The sequence below is a fragment of the Salmo trutta genome, chromosome 2 (genome assembly GCF_901001165.1).
Source record: "Salmo trutta chromosome 2, fSalTru1.1, whole genome shotgun sequence".
Lineage (NCBI taxonomy): Eukaryota > Metazoa > Chordata > Actinopteri > Salmoniformes > Salmonidae > Salmo > Salmo trutta.
In genome coordinates this window covers 23963319-23984765 of record NC_042958.1, presented here as the reverse complement: position 1 = coordinate 23984765, position 21447 = coordinate 23963319, and the positions used below count along the sequence as shown (strand labels likewise).

Genomic DNA, 21447 nt, shown 5'->3' with positions numbered 1-21447 from the left:
TCAAATACATGTTATCTAAACTGTTATATGATCGATGTACCAATTGATTTTTGGTTGTGTTTTACAGGCACTGTTTGTATTGTGTTTTATTGGAACTCCTCCATCAAATCAACAGACAGTCAACCATAAAAGACCATAGGAAAGAGGTACAGACAGTTAGAATTACAATTTGACCAGAGGAAGTGAGAAAGAGAATTCTGTAATATGCAGACAGCCACTTCGGAAGCAGTGGAGCGCAGCAGTCAATTTCATCCCCCTGGTAATCTCTTTACAGTCGTATGGTGTTGTTACCTGCACTGAGTGTAGTGACTACATACAGTTGAAGTCGGAAGTTTACATACACCTTAGCCAACTACATTTAAACTCCGTTTTTCACAATTTCTGACATTTATTCCTAGTAAAGATTCCCTGTCTTAGGTCAGTTAGGATCACCACTTTATTTGAAGAATGTGAAATGTCACAATAATAGTAGAGAATGATTTATTTCAGATTTATTTCTTTCATCACATTCCCAGTTGGTCAGAAGATTACATACACTCAATTAGTATTTGGTAGCACTGCCTTTAAATTGTTTAACTTGGGTCAAATGTTTTGGGTAGCCTTCCACAAGCTTCCCACAATAAGTTGGGTGAATGTTGCCCCATTCCTCCTGACAGAGCTGGTGTAACTGAGTCAGGTTTGTAGGCCTCCCTGCTCACACACGCTTTTTCAGTTCTGCCCACACCTTTTCTATAGGATTGAGGTCAGGGCTTTGTGATGGCCACTCCAATACCTTGACTTTGTTGTTCTTAAGTCATTTTGCCACAACTTTGGAAGTATGCTTGGGGTCATTGTCCATTTGTAAGACCCATTTGCGACCAAGCTTTAACTTCCTGACTGATGTCTTGAGATATTGCTTCAATATATCCACATAATTTTTCTGCCTCACGATGCCATCTATTTTGTGAAGTGCACCAGTCCCTCCTGCAGCAAAGCACTCCCACAACATGATGCTGCCACCCCCGTGCTTCACGGTTGGGATGGTGTTCTTCGGCTTGCAAGCCTCCCCCTTTTTCCTCCAAACAGAATGACGGTCATTATGGTCAAATTTTTGTTTCATCAGACCAGAGGACATTTCTCCAAAAAGTAAGATATTTGTCCCCATGTGCAGTTGCAAACCGTAGTCTGTTTTTTTTATGGCGGTTTTGGAGCAGTGGCTTCTTCCTTGCTGAGCGGCGTTCAGGTTATGTCGATACTGGACTCGTTATACTATGGATATTGTACCTGTTTCCTCCAGCATCTTTACAAGGTCCTTTGCTGTTGTTCTGGGATTGATTTGCACTTTTCGCACAAAAGTACATTAATCTCCAGGAGACAGAACGCGTCTCCTTCCTGCGCGATATGATGGCTGTGTGGGTCAATGGTGTTTATACTTGCATACTATTGTTTGTACAGATGAACCTGGTACCTTCAGGCGTTTGGAAATTGCTCCCAAGGATGAACCAGACTTGTGGAGGTCTCCAATTTGTTTTTCTGAGGTCTTGGCTGATTTCTTTTGATTTTCTCATGATGTCAAGCAAAGAAGCACTGAGTTTGAAGGAAGGCCTTGAAATACATCCACAGGTACACCTCCAATTGACTCAAATGATGTCAATCAGCCTATCAGAAGCTTCTAAAGCTATGACATAATTTTTGGGAATTTTCCAAACTGTTTAAAGGCACAGTCAACTTAGTGTATGTAAACTTCTGACCCACTGGAATTGTGATACAGTGAAATAATCTGTCTGTAAACAATTGTTGGGAAAATGACTTGTGTCATGCACAAAGTAGATGTCCTAACCGACTTGCCAAAACTATAGTTTGTTAACAAGAAATTTGTGGAGTGGTTGAAAAACAAGTTTTAATGACTCCAACCTAAGTGTATGTAAACTTCTGACTTCAACTGTAGCTGCACATAACCCTATCTAAGAAACCTGTGCATAGCTGTCTAAGAGACCTAGGAGGGGATACTAAACTCACCAGTGATTATTGTCAAATACAGCTAGCTAGGGACTACTGGGCAGGTGCTTCAAATCCATGTACTGAACTGTTCGTGTTACTGCTGTGAGTTTAGATGCAACTAAAGCTGAGACTGAGAATTTCTAGTTCAGTACCAGTAGGGAAAGACCAGTAGAACAAGATGAACAAGATACATCATGTTCTTTCATTGGAATGGAGCCTTTTTTATAAATGAATGGCACAGGGGGACAATAACAAAACAATCCTACTCCAGTGAAGTATTTGTATTACGTGTCAGACATGTAATGTGGTCCCCTGTTGGTGCAGAGTGGTACTGCTCTTACCTGGGACGGGAAGTGACGTCATTAACCCAATAATTGATTTACAGTAATCTGGTCAGATTATCCTACTGCTTGTACTCTCTATCAGTCTCCTCCACATTAACAGCCATGGAGTCAGTGGATGGCTAAAGGTGACATGGCTGTTCAACTGTCAGCTAGACAGCCATCTATTCTCTTATAGTTTTTTCTTCATTCATGTCCATATTTTATCTGCCCATTTTATATCAAAACGGTACATAACAGAGATATGAGCGATCCTCTGGCAGCAAACCTTGTTTGTTTGCAGTCAATCTTATCTTGAGTACATTTTTGTAAGTGAATCTCTGAGTCTGTGTGGCATCTTCTAATCCAACTTATATTTGTTATAAATTGTTAGAAGAACATAAGAATACAACTTTATTTGTCTGTTTATGATACCTGTCCCTTGTAGAATCCCTCGAAGCCATCGTTGACAGCGAACATCTTGTGTCCCTCCGAGATGCCCACCCTGACGGCAGAGCGGACAGCAGCGTTCATGCCCGCTGCGGGGGCTCCCACATTCAGCACAGCAATGTTGAAGTTACTCTGCAGGGAAAAGGGGAACAGGATACACCATTACCAAAACTGTCAACTGAAAATCATTTAAAAAAACTTTTAAGCAGGGGGTAACAGAGCTAGGTTGGGAAGGGGGAAAGGGGCAACAGAGCTGGGCAGGGAGAGAATTGTTTTCTGGCCCTATGCCCACATGTTAAGGCCATAGGCATACCTCCTGCTAGCTTAGTCAGAGGTAGACCACGCTGATCCATTAGAAACATTTTAGAACAGGCAACACTGATGAAAAATATTCTCAACACTGGAAAACGGACTTGGTGTGTAAGTCACGTGTAAAATAAATATCCTTCCTGTTATAGATTTTACAGGAATATGGGGAGGGGAAACTTGAGCAAACATAAAATAATGTTGACTTTCTGTCACCATGCAGGACTCATGACCTGTGATTGACTTACATGTGGGAGTTCTGATTCTAGTTTACGGTGAGCCAGGAGCTTGTATGTCTTCAGATTGTTTTCAAAACTCCTGCAATCGGACAGAAAAGGGAAAGATGTCTTACAATATAGATACAATACAAATCCACTTAGGCACATGAGCACAAAGTGAGACCAAAATGAATGCTAGAATAGGGCCCAACAGCCCAGTTCAATTGATCCTAGCATCCTGTTAATAAGTGGAGCCAGAAGTGATTGTTGACCACGTGACCAGGAACACCTCTAGGTCCGGCAGTAGTTTTAGCTTATAACTAGGTTCCAGAGTGTTTCCTAGCCAGATCAGGTGGTCAGGAAAATCTCCTGTCCCTAACAATAAGAAGTTCCTCAACATTAACTTTTATACTGTAAATGGGGAAGCAATGTCCTAACTGGTGAAGAGGATGTCCCTCAGTGAACTCCAATCATTCCAAACTGGGTGACCCTGACGTAATATAGTGATCTAATTTACTGCCTGACCAGGTCCTTTCATGCTGGCTGCTGCTCTGTGTGTGTGTGTGTGTGTGTGTGTGTGTGTGTGTGTGTGTGTGTGTGTGTGTGTGTCAGTGGCCCAGTAGGTCACGTGTCAAGAGGCCTACTAGCATCAGCATGAGAAACGGGTCACTGTCCCTAATATTTCATACTGGGCTGGTGGTTGTGGCTGTAGCTGTGCAAAGCCACTACAGTGGTTGGTGATGTGGATGTACCTGCCGCGCAGCTTCACTGCCTCTTCAAACTTCTTCTCATCCATGGCTTTCTGCACCTCCTGAGTCTGGTGAACCAAAGCAGATTCATATTTGCATGCTAATTAGCAGACGCTTTTATTCCGAGTGACTTATACATGTTTCTAATGTGTATATGATTCCTGCCTTAGTAGGACATCAAGTCGATGCAGCTAATGGTAAGAGGTATCTAGGTAAGATCAGAAGGGTTTGCAGTGCAGTCATTGAGAGCTGCTCTGTGTAGCAACCGGCAGCCACATGCCTAGGATAACGATTAACCACAAAACAACATTCATCCCAGATCCCACTTTATGCACTTATATTTCCCATCAGGCAATTCTCTCATTCCTCCATGTGTGTTTGTGAGTATGAGGGTGCGTGTGCACGCGACTGTGCGTGTGTGCCTAATAGTAAGCTGCCTTGTCCTGGCTACAGTACTCATGTCTACCTACCATCTGTACACACTCCATGAGAGGCAGTCTCACCGCCTGGTTTCCACACAGAGAGACCACACAGGCCGGTGTATTAGCTGTAGTCTCCAACAGGGCAATGACAGCCTCCACACCCATACGACTGGCCTGGAGAGAACACACAGCCACACATAATAAAGATAGGAAAGATACCACAGCCAGAAACTTTTCTCCAGAGCAATGTACAATACAGTGAGCGCATGTTAGTACATGTACCGAATGTGATCCCTGTTGGAATTCAGCCCAAGACATTGGCATTGCTAGGGTAATGCTCTTAGCAACTGAGCCAAACGGGACCACATTAAACATATACTGACATCTCTTCCTCTTTGCCTGAGCTCACACATGGATTATCTCTTTCCCTCGCTCTGTTTCCCTCTCTCTCCCTCCGATTCTCCATCTTCCTCTGGATGTTTTCACGCTTCCCCTTTTCATTTGTTGTATTTCAGAGGATGTAGGCAAAATGGAAGAGCTTGTCAGCCCTGGATTTCTCCCACTCTCTATGATAGACCAGTAGGCCTACATCAACACATGTGTCATGTCATCAAATCTGTTAATGTGCTTAGCCTAAAAGCAGCAGTTGTTTCCTCCCCAGGCCTAGTGAGTGCATGTCTTCCACACGATTAATCTAGTGGGACTGCTGTACACTACTAGCTTGGTCCCAGATCTGTTTGTACTGTCCTGTCAGCTTTTATGGTCATTTTGCCACGTCAAGCATGGGAGTTGGCAAAACAGCACAAACATATCTGGGACCTGGCTAGTACACTATTGTAGACGTGGGGAAACGGTCAAGAATGTGGTCAGAATACGGTCAGAATACCTACCAGGATACGGTCGAAGGCAGAGGGTGTGCCTCCTCTCTGGACGTGGCCCAGGATTGTCACACGGGTGTCAAACCCCAGGCATCTGACAACAAGCTGGGACAACAGGAACCATGTTTTAGCTAGATTGAGGTGGTTTCAGCGATACTCTTTTAAAGTCTGTCTTATAGTAATGGTATAGGAGTAATGGTCATGCGAAACACTCATGCAAATGTTAGCTCTAATACTTGGCTAAATACTGAAGCAAGTATTGTTTTATCTTTACGTACTGCAAGTAAACTATCAGATATTATTTGACCTAATATATTCTAGACATACACATTTGTACTAAACAACGAGGAGAAAATACTCTCACAAGCTGAAGAGTTGAGCAAAGGGAAAACACAATGCACATGCAACCCATCCTCCTTATTTCAGTCATGTTTGTGGGGTCTTTACAAGATGCACAGATCCCAAGCTTAAAAAAGGTTGACTTTCAAAATGTGACACAAATACATAAATAAGACATTCAAGCACAAGCTGGATTAAATGCTTTGCCTCAATTCCTGAGGGCCTAGAATTAAATGGTACCGTAATTTCCGGACTATTAAGCGCACCTGAATATAAGCCGCACCCACTGAATTAAAACATTTTTTTTATTTTGAACATAAATAAGCCGCACATGTCTATAAGCCGCAGGTGCCTACCGGTACATTGAAACAAATGAACTTTACACAGGCTTTAACGAAACACGGCTTGTAACAAAAATAAATAGGCTTTAACGAAACACGGCTTGTAACAAAAAATAAAAAATTAGCAGTAAGCTTTAGTTGTCTTTTTGCACTGAGTCAATTCCTCACGCTGCTGTTTCCAACGTCTTATCATCGACTCATTAAGACCAAGCTCCCGTGCAGCAGCTCTATTTCCTTTTCCAACAGCCAGATCAATCGCCTTCAACTTGAAAGCGGCATCATATGCATTTCTCTGTGTCTTTGCCATGATGAGGGTGACAAAATGACTACCGTAATCAGAATGATGAGAAGTTTGAGAGCGCTCGATTTAATCTAAACAGTAAACAAAAAAATAGTTTGACCTTAACCCGTTCTGCAATTTCATTGGTCTAATGAAAGCTTCATGCCACCAAAAAACTGAGCACGTCACAGAATGTGTTTTTTTTTTTGTAGAAAAAAAAATTGAAAGCGGGAAAAATCCATATATTAGCCGCGTCATTGTTTAAGCCGCAAGGTTCAAAGCTGGGAAAAAAGTTGCGGCTTATAGTCCGGAATTTACGGTAATATGCTGTGTCATATTGTGCTAGATTATAAAGGACTTCCTTTTCGAAATTATTAACTATGCAACTCAATTATTTTCCATTTATAGTGTATTTGACAGCGGAAGTACTGATGCGTTTTGTACAAAATGTACCTCTTTACAATGGGTTCCATAGGCCTGGCTAGACATGTACAGTAGGTTAATAAAACGGATCTGATAAGCTGTCACACAGCAAATCAAAATGGTAGAGGGAAAAGCAGGTTATCAGCTGTAAAGTCAGTTTGAGGCCACTCAGGAAGCAGTCTTACCACAGAGTGTGTGTGTGCGCGCCAGAGCATTCATACCAGAGTGCACAGTCAGCGAGTGAAGCCACACCAAGGGCAGCACGGTAGCGATAGAGGCCTAGCAGGAGCTGTCTGCTATAGGTCTGAGTTGCTGTACTTACATCCTTGACATGGTCTGTCGTTATGGGCTTGTTGTTACAATCAATTGCCCCCTCGGCTACTATTATGATATTCAGCCTTTTCATTCCTGCCCGGTTCTATATGAGGGAGGGGTGGAAGACACATGACAGAAACTAAAACAGAGGCTTGGCATGGGCTCGCAAAAGACGGAGGGCCAGACAGTGAAAATATTGTCCATGGTCCAGAGAGCATGTGTTGATTCTTGGCGGCATATTAACCAAAAATGCTCATAATCTCTTTGTTTGTTAACATCACATCATTTACTAACTTGGTGTTGACACATAATACTCTGCTCGTTTGCCAGTGGACTGTTTTGACACTGTAGGGCCTCCGTACTTTTGGTTTTGGCCCTGTAACACGCTAAGGTACTCACGTCCTTGACAACACTACCGGTTATTGCTTTCCCATGTCTGTCAATGGCTCCCTCAGCCACTATGATTATGTTCAACCTTGAACCCCTGGAGCGAGTCTGGACCATAACATTTTATTTCCAAACAGAAAACAGCACAATAACACACAAGTAAATTACTGTAACATTACCAAATAACTGCAGATCAGATCGTATCGCAATGTTAGCTTCATGTGGCATTGAACTGAACTTGTTGCCATTCTTGGTTAAGCTAACTTCATTTTATTCTAAAAGTAATAATTTATTGTAAATTGTTCAATATAAACAACGAAACAGAGTGAACTGGATAGTGAACGAGCATTAATTATTACAGTGAGAAGTGTTGTGAGGTTAAAGGATTGCTAAGTTAATGCGTTACCGCAGACAGCTTCTGACACATCTTCTCCTCCCAGCCGTCCTCAGGGGGCATCTCAGGAATCAGCACCCAGTCAGCACCACACGCCAGGGCACTCACTAAAGCCAGGTATCTGGAGACGCACACACAGACACACAAAGACGCACGAATGCGCACACACAAGTCAGACAACAGCACCCATCGGCTCCACAGGACAGATCTGAACTCACACACAAGGTCACACATAAGGTGTGTTAGCATATCATTAAATACGTTTAAAAGTCTGTGTCTGTCTTACCCACAATGCCTGCCCATGACCTCCAGTACAAATGTCCTCTGGTGGCTGAAAGAGAGATAGCGAGTGAGAAGATGACATTTGAGAGAATCATATGTTCACAGACAAAGTACAAACCCAAACAACATTTGTTAAAGCTACTATTGCTAACCTCTGTGCTGTGGTCATGATTGCATCCACCACCTCTATGATCCTATGCAGGGCAGAGTCCGTCCCGATTGTCATGTCTGTGCCACAGAAGTCGTTGTCGATAGACCCCACCATCCCGACGATGTGCAGGGCTGAATACTTCTGGACAGCATCTTCATCAATCAACCCTTTGGCAAAGTTGAAGAACAATGCAATTATATACTTTTGTGACTAAAATGAAATAAAAGAAAGCAATTTATTCCAAGATCCCTGTCTCTTCAATGTGAGGTGGGATTAGCCATAACTTCTAAGCAGAAAGACTAACTTGACATTGGAGCTCCATTCTGAGTTAGGATATGAAACATCCAACACAGGTACACAATGAGAAACTACGACCAAATCATTCTCAAATAAAAACCATGTCAGAGGACAGAGTTTTTGTCTTCCCGGACAAATCCTTTCAGATTAAAAGCATTTGGGGATTTATTATCCTGTTCTAGCAGCAAGCTCACAATGGATTACCTCATCTGCAAATACACTTTTAAGACTACTCAGCTACCACAATACTAGTCTTGACATTTCCACTTCTTTTCAGTGTCAATATGTCACCCTGTCAGTATGACCTCTCTCTTTTACAGCCCCTACCTTTCTCTAAGCTCTCTTTCAATGACCCCTACATCATGCTGCTGTCTGTCCCCACAGCAAACAAACCCGTCTGCAGTACACTTTTCTCTCTGCAATCCCTTTCTCTCGTACTTCTCTCCTGTCCCGCTAGAAACAAAGTGCCAGTCCCCACCTTGCAATCTTTCCAAATCTTCTATCCCTAACCCCTCTCCTGTCCCCGGTAGAAACAAAACCAGCCCCATTCCCCACCTTGCTGGACCAGTTCCTCCAGCAGTCCGCTCCACTCCTCTCTGAAGAGGTTGGCCCCAGTGAGGCTGCCGTCCCCTCCGATCACACACAGGTTGGTGATGCCACGCTGCACCAGGTTGTGGGCTGCCTTCAGACGCCCCTCGTGGGACCGGAACTCCTTGCACCGGGCACTGCCAATGACAGTGCCACCCTGGCATGGGGGCATTACACAAACATTGAACATGGATGTAAAATACAGCCCAGATCACCTACTCACATCTGCCTACTCACACCAATCAATTATAGCTCTGTCTACGTCTACTGGTTTTGTAAATAGGCTACTGTGATTCAGTGTGTGGTCATCTATTTCTGTCCTACATGGATGGTACAGTACTCACCATTTGTAACATGCTGGAGACACTTTCCCATGATGCCTCCTTTATGTTCTCTTCTCCACCATCTACCATACCCTGATATCCCTGTAGATACAACACAGATGTCACAAAGTACACACGCACATGCACGCAGGCACACACAAATGCACACACACACACACACTTCTTAGGCTTAACAACCCCCTACTATCTGTAATATCTGGACTGGCATGCAGCTTGTATATCAATCATTATCGGCATGTGTTACCCCTGCATAGAATCAAATTAGAAATGTCCTAGTCCAAGAATAAGCAGGGCTCTAAAACAAAATGTATTGGTAGCACTGGGTAGGACCACCAAACAATACGTTTTGTGATTTCAAATTCAGTCCGATCATGTTTTGCTTGTATTACCTTTTTCAACTGGTCCCTGAACCCATAGGATGACATTTTCAAATATATAAAAGCCTCCTTTATTTTTTTGATCTGTAAAACTTCCACTGTCAAGTTGTCAACTTGACTTTGAACTTATAGTGTCCTACAAGAGTTGCTGAATTTCCTGTTCACCTTCACAGGTGGGTTGAAATAATACAATGCACCAACTTTGTACCGCTCAAATAATTATACAAATGTAACAACAACCAGAGCGTAGGCCTACTGACAAGAAACGATACAAATGTAATAACTTTGCTTAGGCTACTCCAAATGGCACAAACATCATTTTGCCATTCAATGTTTATCTGGGTGAATATACTTCGAGGCGGACCGGTGCTAACAAATCAAAACTCCAGGCTGCACAGACTACCAATGCTTATAGGAGCATAGCCTATGCAACCAGAATGGTCGCAATTTAAACCAAAGAGTTATAAAACAAATATCTCCTACTGTGTATCAGGTCCAGACAGATTACCTGAGCAGACCGAGAGGGAAATACGTGTGATCTGTCGACTAATGTCTTTAGTCGTTGACATAAAAGTGTCTGAGCAGCCATTTTAGGCCCCAGCCTGCTCAGGAAATGAGCTGCATAGAGGCTTAACATATCATAATGATATTCAACATATGCATCATCATTAGACCTAGGTGGAAGCAGAACCCAGCCCATTTGTTAGTATGTAGGCTATATGTGAAATAGATGGTCTGGTTCCATCCAGAGATTAGAATATACAACACAAACATTGCCTACTGTAGGCATGTATCCTTGTGTTTGTAATTCAGCTTCCACATTATGGATGCAAGAGCAGGTCAAATGTTGGGCGGTAGCCTCTAATCAGCTAATGTTGAGAAGATTCCAAATGTTGATCAGTCATCCTATATTTGTCTACATACAAAACCACCCTGGATGGTAGGAACATATTCAGCTCAGTAAGGTGTTTCTAAAGTATTTTGTCCAGTGAATAAAACTCAGATCAATACGGAGTGCTCCTTTTCTTTCTTTGCCTGGATAGTTACACCTGTTGGCGTATCCTTGGGTAAGGAATGATTTTATTGTTTGTAAAGTAGTGCTGTGTGTACAGAGTGTCTAGACTCACCTCGCGAATGAAGTAAACTTTGGCTCCCACATAGATTCCCATTCGAACGACTGCCCGGACAGCAGCATTCATTCCTGGCCAATAGAAAAAACTCACTTGAATAATGCATTTTTAAATAACAACATTTGAATGCAGCTTAAGACTTCTGTAGCGACGTGTCCTACATAGCCTAATTAAATCAACAAGAGAACATATGGCCACAACACATGAGTCCTGTGCATACACTTATGAGCGTAAGTGGTGAATAGCTCAACATGTAACGCCATGCCCCCTTTCAGGCCGAAGTCTGAATCTTTTATCACCATAAGAAAGAGCCTCGCTTCCAAAAAATACCAACACTGTGCAGTCCGCTTCCACTGCAGGACTGCCAGTCTCCCACTGCCATGTTTGGTAAAAAGTCCTCTCTAAATATTCAGTTGCCTTGGAGAGAATTGTAAAGATGGTGTTCTGTGCCTACAATTCTAATGTCAGGTTAACCTACTGTAACTTCTTAGACAGTAGGAATAATGATTCATGTGATTTAGACCAGGCAGATCCTTGGAACTTGGCTGACTAGGCCCGGAGGAGGTCGTTTATAAAGAATCTGATAAACGTTTGGTTTCACAGTGTAATAGTTGCTAGGCTAAGCTGTTACTAAGCAACACACTTCTGAGGTTGACCATCAGGAGGATATGGAAGAAAGCAAGAAAGCAGGGGAGAAAAAAGAATAAGAACTGGTACAGACTTCTCTAAATGAACCTCATAGGGCCTAGCCGATATTGAGTGTATTATAAAAGCTATTACATAATGACAAATCCATAGTTCTTCATCCATAATCATCATAAAGGGATCATCAGTTGCCACTTTACAAGTCAAGTGATCATCTCTGTTCTGTTGCGTAACTACATGAACATGAATAGCATAGTTATATTCGTATTACCTCTTGTAAACGATCTGATTATGAGTGCGGCAGAGCCAGAGAGAACATATGGGTATTGAAAGCTACAAGTCTGACGGACTCATCCCACTGAGCACAAACAGGTTGAATCAACGTTGTTTCCATGTCATTTCAACAACAAAAAATGTAATGTGATGCCGTTGAATCAAAGTCCAAAACGGATTTGCAAAAAGTCATCAACGTACGGGACTGTTCTCTTTTTTCTGCCAACATGTAACCTAACTCCAATGATATTTTGAAATGTTTGTTGATTTCACATTAGTTGACAACTCAACCAAATTTAAATCAAAACTTGACGTTGAACTGGCATCTGTGCCCAGTGGGACTTCTTTCTGAAGCTGACATTCTTGTTGTTGTTTTCAGTAGGCCAGAATGCTCTCTGATCCTCCAGATGAGTACTACAGTAGTTGTACTTTCTGAGGCCCAAGACTTATGTTTGGGGCATAACAGAGGCTGTGCAGTAAGGCCTGCAGCTACAGTGAACCCGGCAGCGCAGTGAGGCAGACAACATTGCTTTGGCATTATAAAGCCTCCCACCCACAGGGGATCGATCAGTGTACTCCTGGCCATTCCTGGCTGAGTCAAAGGCATCTTGACTGCACTGTAAGACTTTTCTTTAATTTCAATATTAAAACACTGTAGAATGCACAGTAAAATTCATTATGGGTAAAATGCTCAAAATTCTAATATTAATTGGAATTAATAACAGAATTTCTGTATTTCTTTACAGTATGCCTAATGTAGATGAAAATGTTCTGTTTCAGCCACAAATCTAATGCTGCCGGGTGAGACGCATAAAGCTCAGATTATTAGCAAAAAATATAAAATGAAGAAAAAACAAATCACCCAGATAATAATTGTAATGATTAGGCTTCGCTGTACCGTAGCCTCTGGGTACAGTAGCCACCGTGAATAAAGAGCAGATTCGTGACTGTTAGGTTTGCACCATTAATACAGAGCAAATGGCTTGTTTCTTGCTCAAACAGTTAACTTCATCGGGGTAGGGGTCGGTATTTTGACATCCGGATGAAAAGCGTGCCCATAGTAAACTGCCTGCTACTCAGGCCCAGAAGGTAGGATATGCATATTATTAGTAGATTCTGATAGAAGACACTGAAGTTTCTAAAACTGGTTGAATGATGTCTGTGAGTATAACAGAAGTGTGGAAATCTGAGGTTTGTAGTTTTTCAAGTGATTGCCTATCTAATACACAGTGTCAATGGGGTCATTTTGCATTTCCTAAGGCTTCCACTAGATGTCAACAGTCTTTAGAACGTTGTTTCATGCTTCTACTGTGAATGGGGAGAGAATAAGAGCATATGGAGTCAGATGACAGAAAATGACATGAGCTCAATCTCGCATGCTCCCGTGAGAGTTAGGTGTGTTCCTTTTCATTTCTGAAGACAAAGGAATCGTCTGGTTGGAATATTATGGAAGATTTATGATAAAAACATCCTAAAGATTGATTCTATACATCGTTTGACATGTTTCTACGAACTGTAATATAACTTTTTTGACTTTTCGTCTGAACTAACTGCGCGAGCACAGTGCATTTGGATTACTCCACTGAACGCGCGAACAAAATTGAGGTATTTGGACATAAAGATGAACTTTATCGAACAAAACAAACATTTATTCTGGAACTGGGATTCCTGGGAGTGCATTCCGATGAAGATCATCAAAGGTAAGTCAATATTTATAATGTTATTTGTGACTTCTGTTGACACCAAAATGGCGGGTATCTGTATGGCTTCTTTTGGTGTCTGAGCGCTGTACTCAGATTATTGCAAAGTTTGCTTTCGCCGTAAAGCTTTTTTGAAATCTGACACAGCGGTTGCATTAAGGAGAAGTGTATCTATAATTCTTTGAATAACAGTTGTATATTTTATCAACGTTTATGATGAGTATTTCTGTAAATTGATGTGCTCATTCACCGGAAGTTTTGGGAGGCAAAACATTTATGAACATTACACGCCAATGTAAAATGGGGTTTTTGGATATAAATATGAACTTTATCGAGCAAAACATACATGTATTGTGTAACATGAAGTCATATGAGTGCCATCTGATGAAGATCATCAAAGGTTAGTGATTAATTTTAGCTGTATTTCTGGTTTTTGTGACGCCTCTCCTTGCTTGGAAAATGGCTGTGTGGTTTTTCTTGTCTAGGCGCTGTCCTAACATAATCTAATGTTATGCTTTCGCCGTAAAGCCTTTTTGAAATCAGACAGGGTGGTTGGATTAACGAGAAGTGTATCTTTAAAATGAGATATAATAGTTGTATGTTTGAGAAATTTGAATTATGAGATTTTTGTTGTTTTGAATTTGGCGCCCTGCTATTTCACTGGCTTTTGGCGAGCGTGTCCCGCAGGTGGGAAGCTAGCGTCCCACATACCCCAGAGAGGTTAAAAATATATATATTTTTTAGTCTATTTTTTTATTTATTGAATATTCGAAACATACGATATACTTGCAGTGAAGCCGCTCAACGACTACATCATACCAGTCATCCAACAGATTCCCATTCAGAGCGACACACAGAAGCATCCAAGGTCAATGCCCTGCTCAAGGGCACGTTGACCGATCTACCACCAGGCCAAAAAACGTGAACCCGAACCCTCCAAGATCCCCCCCACAGTTCCCCAATAGCTGTCCCTCAACCATTCGAGACCCCTCCCACAGTCCCCCAAGAAGAAAAATAAAAAATAAAAAATACAATTAATTCCATTCCCCACCCCCAAGAACCCCCCAATGCACCAACAACCAAGAGAATCAACTAAAGAGAAAAAAGGAAAAGACAGAAGAAAACAGCAAACAACAATGCAAAAAAATAATAAAAATAAATACATTTCAAACAAAGGACATCAATTGACAACTAAAATCATAACAACAAAGCCAACTGTATATGTTTGTGTGCATGTCTGGCACTATTACATGTATGTGTGTGTGTTCTTGTATGTGTTTATTTGAATGAGAGTTAATTAGGGCCGATTTCAAGTTTTCATAACAATCGGAAATCGGTATTTTTGGACACCGATATGGCCGTGTTTTTTTTTTTACACCTTTATTTAACTAGGTCAGTTAAGAACACATTCTTATTTTCAATGACGGCCTAGGAACGATGGGTTAACAGCCTTGTTCAGGGGCAGAATGACAGATTTTTACCTTGTCAGTTCGGGGATTCGTTTTTGCATCCTTCCGGTTACTAGTCCAACGCTCTAACCACCTGCCTTACTTTGCACTCCACGAGGAGCCTGCATGGCAGGCTGACTACCTGTTACGCGAGGGCAGCAAGAAGCCAAGGTAAGTTGCTAGCTAGCATTAAACTTATAAAAATAAATCAAGCTTCACATATTCATTAGTTAACTACACATGGTTGATGATATTACTAGTTTATCTAGCGTGTCCTGCGTCACATATAATCGATGTGGTGTCTGTTAATTTCTCATCAAATCACAGCCTACTTCTCCAAACGGGTGATGATTTAGCACTGTCGTTGCACCAATGTGTACCTAACCATAAACATCAATGCCTTTCTTTAAAATCAATACAGAAGTATATATTTTTAAACCTGCATATTTAGTTAATATTGCCTGATGAATTGAATTTCTTATAATTAGGGAAATTGTGTCACTTCTCTTGCGTTCCGTGCAAGCAGTCAGGGTATTTGCAGCAGTTTGGGCCGCCTGGCTCGTTGCGAACTGTGTGAAGTCCATTTATTCCTAACAAAGACCGTAATTAATTTGCCAGAATTGTACATAATTATGACATAACATTGAAGGTTGTACAATGTAACAGCAATATTTAGACTTAGGGATGCCACCCGTTAGATAAAATACGGAATGGTTCCGTATTTCACTGAAAGAATAAACGTTTTGTTTTCGAAATGACAGTTTCCAGATTCGACCATATTAATGACCAAAGGCTCGTATTTCTGTGTGTTATTATGTTATAATTAGGTCTCTGATTTGATAGAGCAGTCTGACTGAGCGATGGTGGGCAGCAGCAGGCTCGTAAGCATTCATTCAAACAGCACTTTCATGCGTTTGCCAGCAGCCCTTCGCAATACTTCAAGCATTGCACTGTTTATGACTTCGAGCCTATCAACTCCCGAGATTAAACGATGTGAAATGGCTAGCTAGTTAGCGGGGTGCGCGCTAATAGCGTTTCAAACGTCACTCGCTCTGAGACTTGGAGTAGTTGTTCCCCTTGCTCTGCAAGGGCCGCGGCTTTTGTGGAGCGATGGGTAACGATGCTTCGAGGGTGGCTGTTGTCAATGTGTTCCTGGTTCGAGCCCAGGTAGGGGCGAGGAGAGGGACGGAAGCTATACTGTTACACTGGCAATACTAAAATGCCTATAAGAACATCCAATAGTTAAAGGTATATGAAATACAAATGGTATAGAGAAATAGTCCTATAATAACCTCAACCTAAAACTTCTTACCTGGAAATATTGAAGACCCATGTTAAAAGGAACCACTAGCTTTCATATGTTCCCATGTTCTGAGCAAGGAACTTAAACGTTAGCTTTTTTTACATGGCACATATTGCACTTTTGCTTTCTTCTCCAACACTTTGTTTTTGCCTTATGTTCAATTTGGTTTAAATTGAACATGTTTCATTATTTATTTGACACTAAATTGATTTGATTGATGTATTATATTAAGTTAAAATAAGTGTTCATTCAGTATTGTTGTAATTGTCATTATTACAAATAAATAAATACATGTAAAAAAAAATAATAATATATATATAAAAAAATCGGCCGATTAATCCGTATCGGCTTTGTTGGGCCTCCAATAATCGGTATCGTATCGGCGTTGAAAAATCATAATCAGTCGACCTCTAGTACAAACACCTACACGGCATCAGCCTCAGGCAAACCGGCATTAGTTGCATCAGTGTCATTAAAATGTACTTTTTATTATGTTTTATTTTGACTTTTTTTTTTACTTTCATCTTTGACCATCATTCTATCTCCCACACAGCAACTCCACTCCCACTTGTCTCCAATTCCACATACCAACCCTCAGCTTCCCTCAGCCTATCCCATCTATCTCTGCTGGCCACCCACTTCGGGTTTCTACGCAACACATATCTTTCAACTATGCTGTGATGTTTAACGTACAATTTCAATGTATCTAATTGAATAGAATCCACAGATTGTGAGTTGAATATAAATACTTTTACTAAGAATATTAGTATATTAGTAATTGACTAACCCGGTCTCTCCAGATCTCCTAACAGTACTATTTCTAGGGTCAATTTTAGATCAATGCTGTGCATTTTCAGCCATTCCTGAACCTGAGACCAGAAACAGGCTACCTGAGGGCAATACCAAAATAAATTGTCTATTGATTCTGTATCATCACAACAAAATCTGCAGAGCTTCGATGATTTTATTCCCCAAATATTCAACATTTTGTTGGTGGCAAGAATTCTACATAATAATTTTAGCTGAAAAGCACGAAGTCTTGAATCTTGCGTTGTTTTATATATCAACTCACACACCCTGTACCATGGAATCGGTACATCAAAAAACTCTTCCCAACTATTTTGCAATCTGTATGGCACAGTTGTCAACATCCTGGGCCTCAAATGAAACTGGTATACTTTCCTATTTATGCTATCTTTATTCCTCTGCCAGTTTTGATCCTTTATAGTGGGCAGACAGACCAGTTCCCTAAAAAGATATTACCCATATTACCGGCGCATCATTTTTTTCTTTCTACACTATTTGAACATATTATTGTTTTTACCTTATTATACAATAAAACTAATTTACAGTAAATTACCGTAAATCCCATGCACTCTGGGTGATTTTAGGCATAAATTGTAAATCATACTGTAAATTCCAATGAAACATTGGTTTAACAGTAGATTCCTTTAAAGAAGTACTGTATTTCAAATGGTACTGTAATTCCACCCCACAGAATACAGTACCTTACCATGGTTTTGTAGTGCCAAAAACCTTTTGACCACTAGTGAGTGCATGGTATTGTTGTTTCTGGCTCATTGACATATTTTGAGGCATGCCTTGTAAAAGGCTACCAATGTCACTGATATGTGGTAGTAGTGCCCCAACAATTAAATGTGTAAAGGGGACAGATTGGAGTGGCAGCAAGTCTCAAACCTTGAATGGTTGAGTATTTGCCATGTCCTTGGTCTGTTTTGGAAGTCGTTGTTAAGGTTTCTAGACGTAGAAGTGGTTCATACATATTTGGTATATACTGTATAGATAGATAGATAGATAGATAGATAGATAGATAGATAGATAGATAGATAGTGCTGTATTGTATAAAACATCATGTTTTTCTTATTGTAAAATATTTTACAGCAACCCTGCTGTAGAGCAAAACTACAGTATTTAACTGGCAACTCTGCCGCCAGTATAATGCTGTACATTTACAGGGACAATTTTTACAGTGATGACCATCATGTAGTATCCTGGAGTGGGTAAGAGCATTTGGTCATCATTGTAGGGGTGTGTGGGCAGGTGCATTTCAAATAGATACTGCAGTGCAATGTGATGGACCATGTGGAATATAGATATGAACCATGGTTGGAAACCTAAGTCAATATTGCTGCTTATTCTTTTTTTGAAAAGCATGTACACTTGCTGAAATAATTAAAGTACAGCTGGTATGGCCCTATTTTGACTAAGACACAAGTCACATTCATAAAGTGACAGTAGACAGAGCATATGACAATGGGTTTCCTCTGACGCAGCCTGCTATGATGCCTGCAGCTCCTCACGTAGGCAACACACAGGCTAGGGCATCCCTGAAGCTTATAGCAGTCCCATAACTTATTTCAATGACATTCTCGTTCATAAGAATCATAATAGTGAACGTCTGCTTTTCAGAGACAGACATGTATTACATTTCAAAATGATGAAAATAGCAGCATGAACACTATCGTTTTTAGTGACTTCCTGGTTGGGAGGAGTCGTCGTGAACATTCATCCTCACTAATTCATTTATCAACCCGATGTTATAATGTAGCATATTACTATGAAGCATACCAGTATTATTAAAGGACAAATGCTACAATACGTGATCACACGAACAGAACGAAACTCCGCAATGCAGTGGCAAGAATTCGAAAATTAAATCACCTCTCCTCTCTCCACACTTCGACCGGTGTCATCGGTTTTGTTAATGTTGTGTAAAATCAATACAAATCAGATGATTGGCCTAATAATCGAATAGACGTCGAGCTATTTGGCTATGTCGGCATTTGTGTTTCACCTTGACGGGAGCCTGCAGCTAGCCTAGTGGTGAGAAAATGCTCCATATGTGGGTAATCAGAGCTAGCTAACCACCAAAATGCTAAATGCGCCGGTGATATCTGCTACTGTAACATTACTTCAAAGAATTGCTATTTTTATTGAAACATGGTATCAAGGCTAGTTGATTCAATATACAATGTGTTTCTTTTCAGTTCAAATTGGTGCTTTTCGCCCTTTACGGGCCTCTCCACTGATACAATGTCATAGGATACATTCTCTTGCGCTGTCATCTGTCACAGTACCTTGAGCATCCCCTCCGCTAGTCAGCACTGCGATGGATTTCCCTGCTCCCGACAGACTCTCAAAGAATCTCTTGCTTTGGTTGTCTGGCTGTGCCATTTTGGCGGCTTTCACTTCTTCTTATGAATAAATTGGTAGTTGTACAGTTATATTTAAAACAGTATAAATTGTGCCGTTGATGGAGGGCTAAAATTGCTGTCCGCCCCCTTTCCTCTCTCCCTTCCCGTGCCCGCTATTCTCCCACCGTCTGTTCCGCATGTACGCTAGTAAGCGATTTGCATAGAGTACAAGTTGGCGATAAATTGACATAATCGTCAGCAAATGAACTTTCGCTTCACGTAGACCTTTCCGTGTTTGGACCAATCGGAGACTTGTGGGTGGGTAGATTAGGTGATGAAATGGGAGGTACCTATGAGCAATACACGAGTAGGCCAACCTGACTGTAAACTACTGTTGGTGGCAGTACATTGAATAGGCCTAATCACATTTTAATGGCTGCTAACATTGAATGCATAAAGGCTGACCAGGCCTCTTCATGAGTTCGGTGCATTGTATAGGATCTATATTATTGAAAACTCAAAACTGTTGTGCAAAAAAATCGACCTACTCTGCAGATACCTGAGATGCTTTCATATTTAAAAGGTACCACTGGTATTTACATTCAGTTTGCCTGACTCTCTCTATCTCTCTCTATCTCTCTCTGTCTCTCTCCCTGTGTGTGTGTGTGTTATTTATTTGCAGTGGTGCCCTCAAACCCGTCATAGAAAAATAGATCTATGTGATGCAGTCCATCAGGGTGGCTTTGCAGTTTGGAATGAAGCCTCGTATTTCCACACTGACCAGTTTAAACTGCCGTTCTGATATTGTATATTATTCTTTATAGAGTAAGACAACATTCATGCCACTATAATAAAATATATGTGATAAATTTGGCAAAATATTTGCACCCTCTAGTGGGATGTTTGTTCAATATGCATTGTCGCCATCTGGTGGCCCAATGCACAAACTAACAACGATATCAAAGAACATAAAAGTTACAGTTTCATAACACACTACAATGAATGATTGCCTACCTCCAACATTTAAATCCATGTATTTTTATTTGATAAATAGGCCCTAACGCATGTATTTCCCCCCAATAAAACAATACAGATTCATTCAAATACAAGCAATCTTTTTTCAATGTAGCTGTAATGAACAAAATGATTCAATCATCTTCTTCGTCGTAGTCCTCTGACGGTGTGGTTCTCAAGTCTCTAACGGATTTCTCTGACTGTGATGTGTAAAAATTTCCCGAGCACACTGTAGATGAGCCTGAATAAGATATAACACTTTATAATCAGCTTAATTTGTCATTTACTGCACGTTGTCATCACATCACATTCAGTCTATAAACCATCGTATCACTTGTAATATTGTGACACTGACCTTTTTGTGATGGAGGAAATTCTCCAGTTTGTTAAAGCATGTAGTCACTGGCTCATGGTCAGCGTTTGAATGGAGTTGTGCCACTGCCTATGGTCAGAATAAATATGAGTTATAAGTAAATAAAAAAACATGTGGAAAACTAAAATGTGAATATGATCTTAGCAATATGTTAGTTCTAGTATGTCTATTTCTATGTGGTGTTTATTGGGTTGACCTTCAATTGGAAGCAGCTGCTCCTCGTTGCTTCTAATTGAAGGTCCTATTTAAGAGGGGTGTTTTTTTCTATGGGATTTGTGGGTAGTTGTTTCCTGTTTTGTGTTCGTGCACCTGACGGGACTGTTTAGTGGCTTTTGTTGTTTTTGTATACGTTTTCCTTCTTTAATAAAATAAGAAGATGAGTTTACACGTTCCCGCTGCGTTTTGGCCCGATCCCTACGACACCCGTGACAATTGCTCTGTCTGCATGCTACGTGTTTCTTGTCCTGTGTTGCTCTGCATGTGCTCATTGTTTGTCTGTATTGTTGCTGTAATTGTTTTTAATAACCTGCACTAGGACTGCGTTTGAAAATTTGCCAGCTGGCTA

The 21447-nt window shown here is 41.0% G+C and overlaps 1 protein-coding gene and 1 long non-coding RNA gene across 8 annotated transcripts in view; both read right to left on the bottom strand.

Moving 5' to 3' along the window:
* Nucleotides 1–19704, bottom strand: part of pfkpa (phosphofructokinase, platelet a) — a 35268-nt gene extending 15564 nt beyond the window's left edge. For 4 of the 7 annotated variants that reach the window (XM_029699141.1, XM_029699159.1, XM_029699132.1 and 1 more), the window contains exons 1-13: nucleotides 19439–19704; nucleotides 10969–11042; nucleotides 9465–9545; nucleotides 9088–9277; nucleotides 8237–8402; nucleotides 8089–8133; nucleotides 7815–7923; nucleotides 7421–7516; nucleotides 5336–5428; nucleotides 4494–4619; nucleotides 4027–4091; nucleotides 3305–3374; nucleotides 2736–2882 (exon numbers count right to left, since the gene is read on the bottom strand). In XM_029699141.1, the coding sequence (XP_029555001.1) occupies nucleotides 2736–2882; nucleotides 3305–3374; nucleotides 4027–4091; nucleotides 4494–4619; nucleotides 5336–5428; nucleotides 7421–7516; nucleotides 7815–7923; nucleotides 8089–8133; nucleotides 8237–8402; nucleotides 9088–9277; nucleotides 9465–9545; nucleotides 10969–11042; nucleotides 19439–19535 (1359 nt within the window). In that variant the 5' untranslated portion in view covers nucleotides 19536–19704. Of the gene's footprint in view, nucleotides 1–2735; nucleotides 2883–3304; nucleotides 3375–4026; nucleotides 4092–4493; nucleotides 4620–5335; nucleotides 5429–7028; nucleotides 7125–7420; nucleotides 7517–7814; nucleotides 7924–8088; nucleotides 8134–8236; nucleotides 8403–9087; nucleotides 9278–9464; nucleotides 9546–10968; nucleotides 11043–19438 lie in introns of all 7 variants that reach the window. The other 3 variants (XM_029699175.1, XM_029699150.1, XM_029699184.1) reach the window with 1 other exon arrangement.
* Nucleotides 19705–20517: 813 nt separating this feature from the next.
* Nucleotides 20518–20952, bottom strand: LOC115153590 (uncharacterized). Its single transcript, XR_003867714.1, has 2 exons — nucleotides 20865–20952; nucleotides 20518–20750 (listed from the first exon to the last, which is right to left on the bottom strand). It is a non-coding gene; the product is annotated as an uncharacterized LOC115153590 (long non-coding RNA).
* Between the last annotated feature and the right edge of the window lie 495 nt (nucleotides 20953–21447).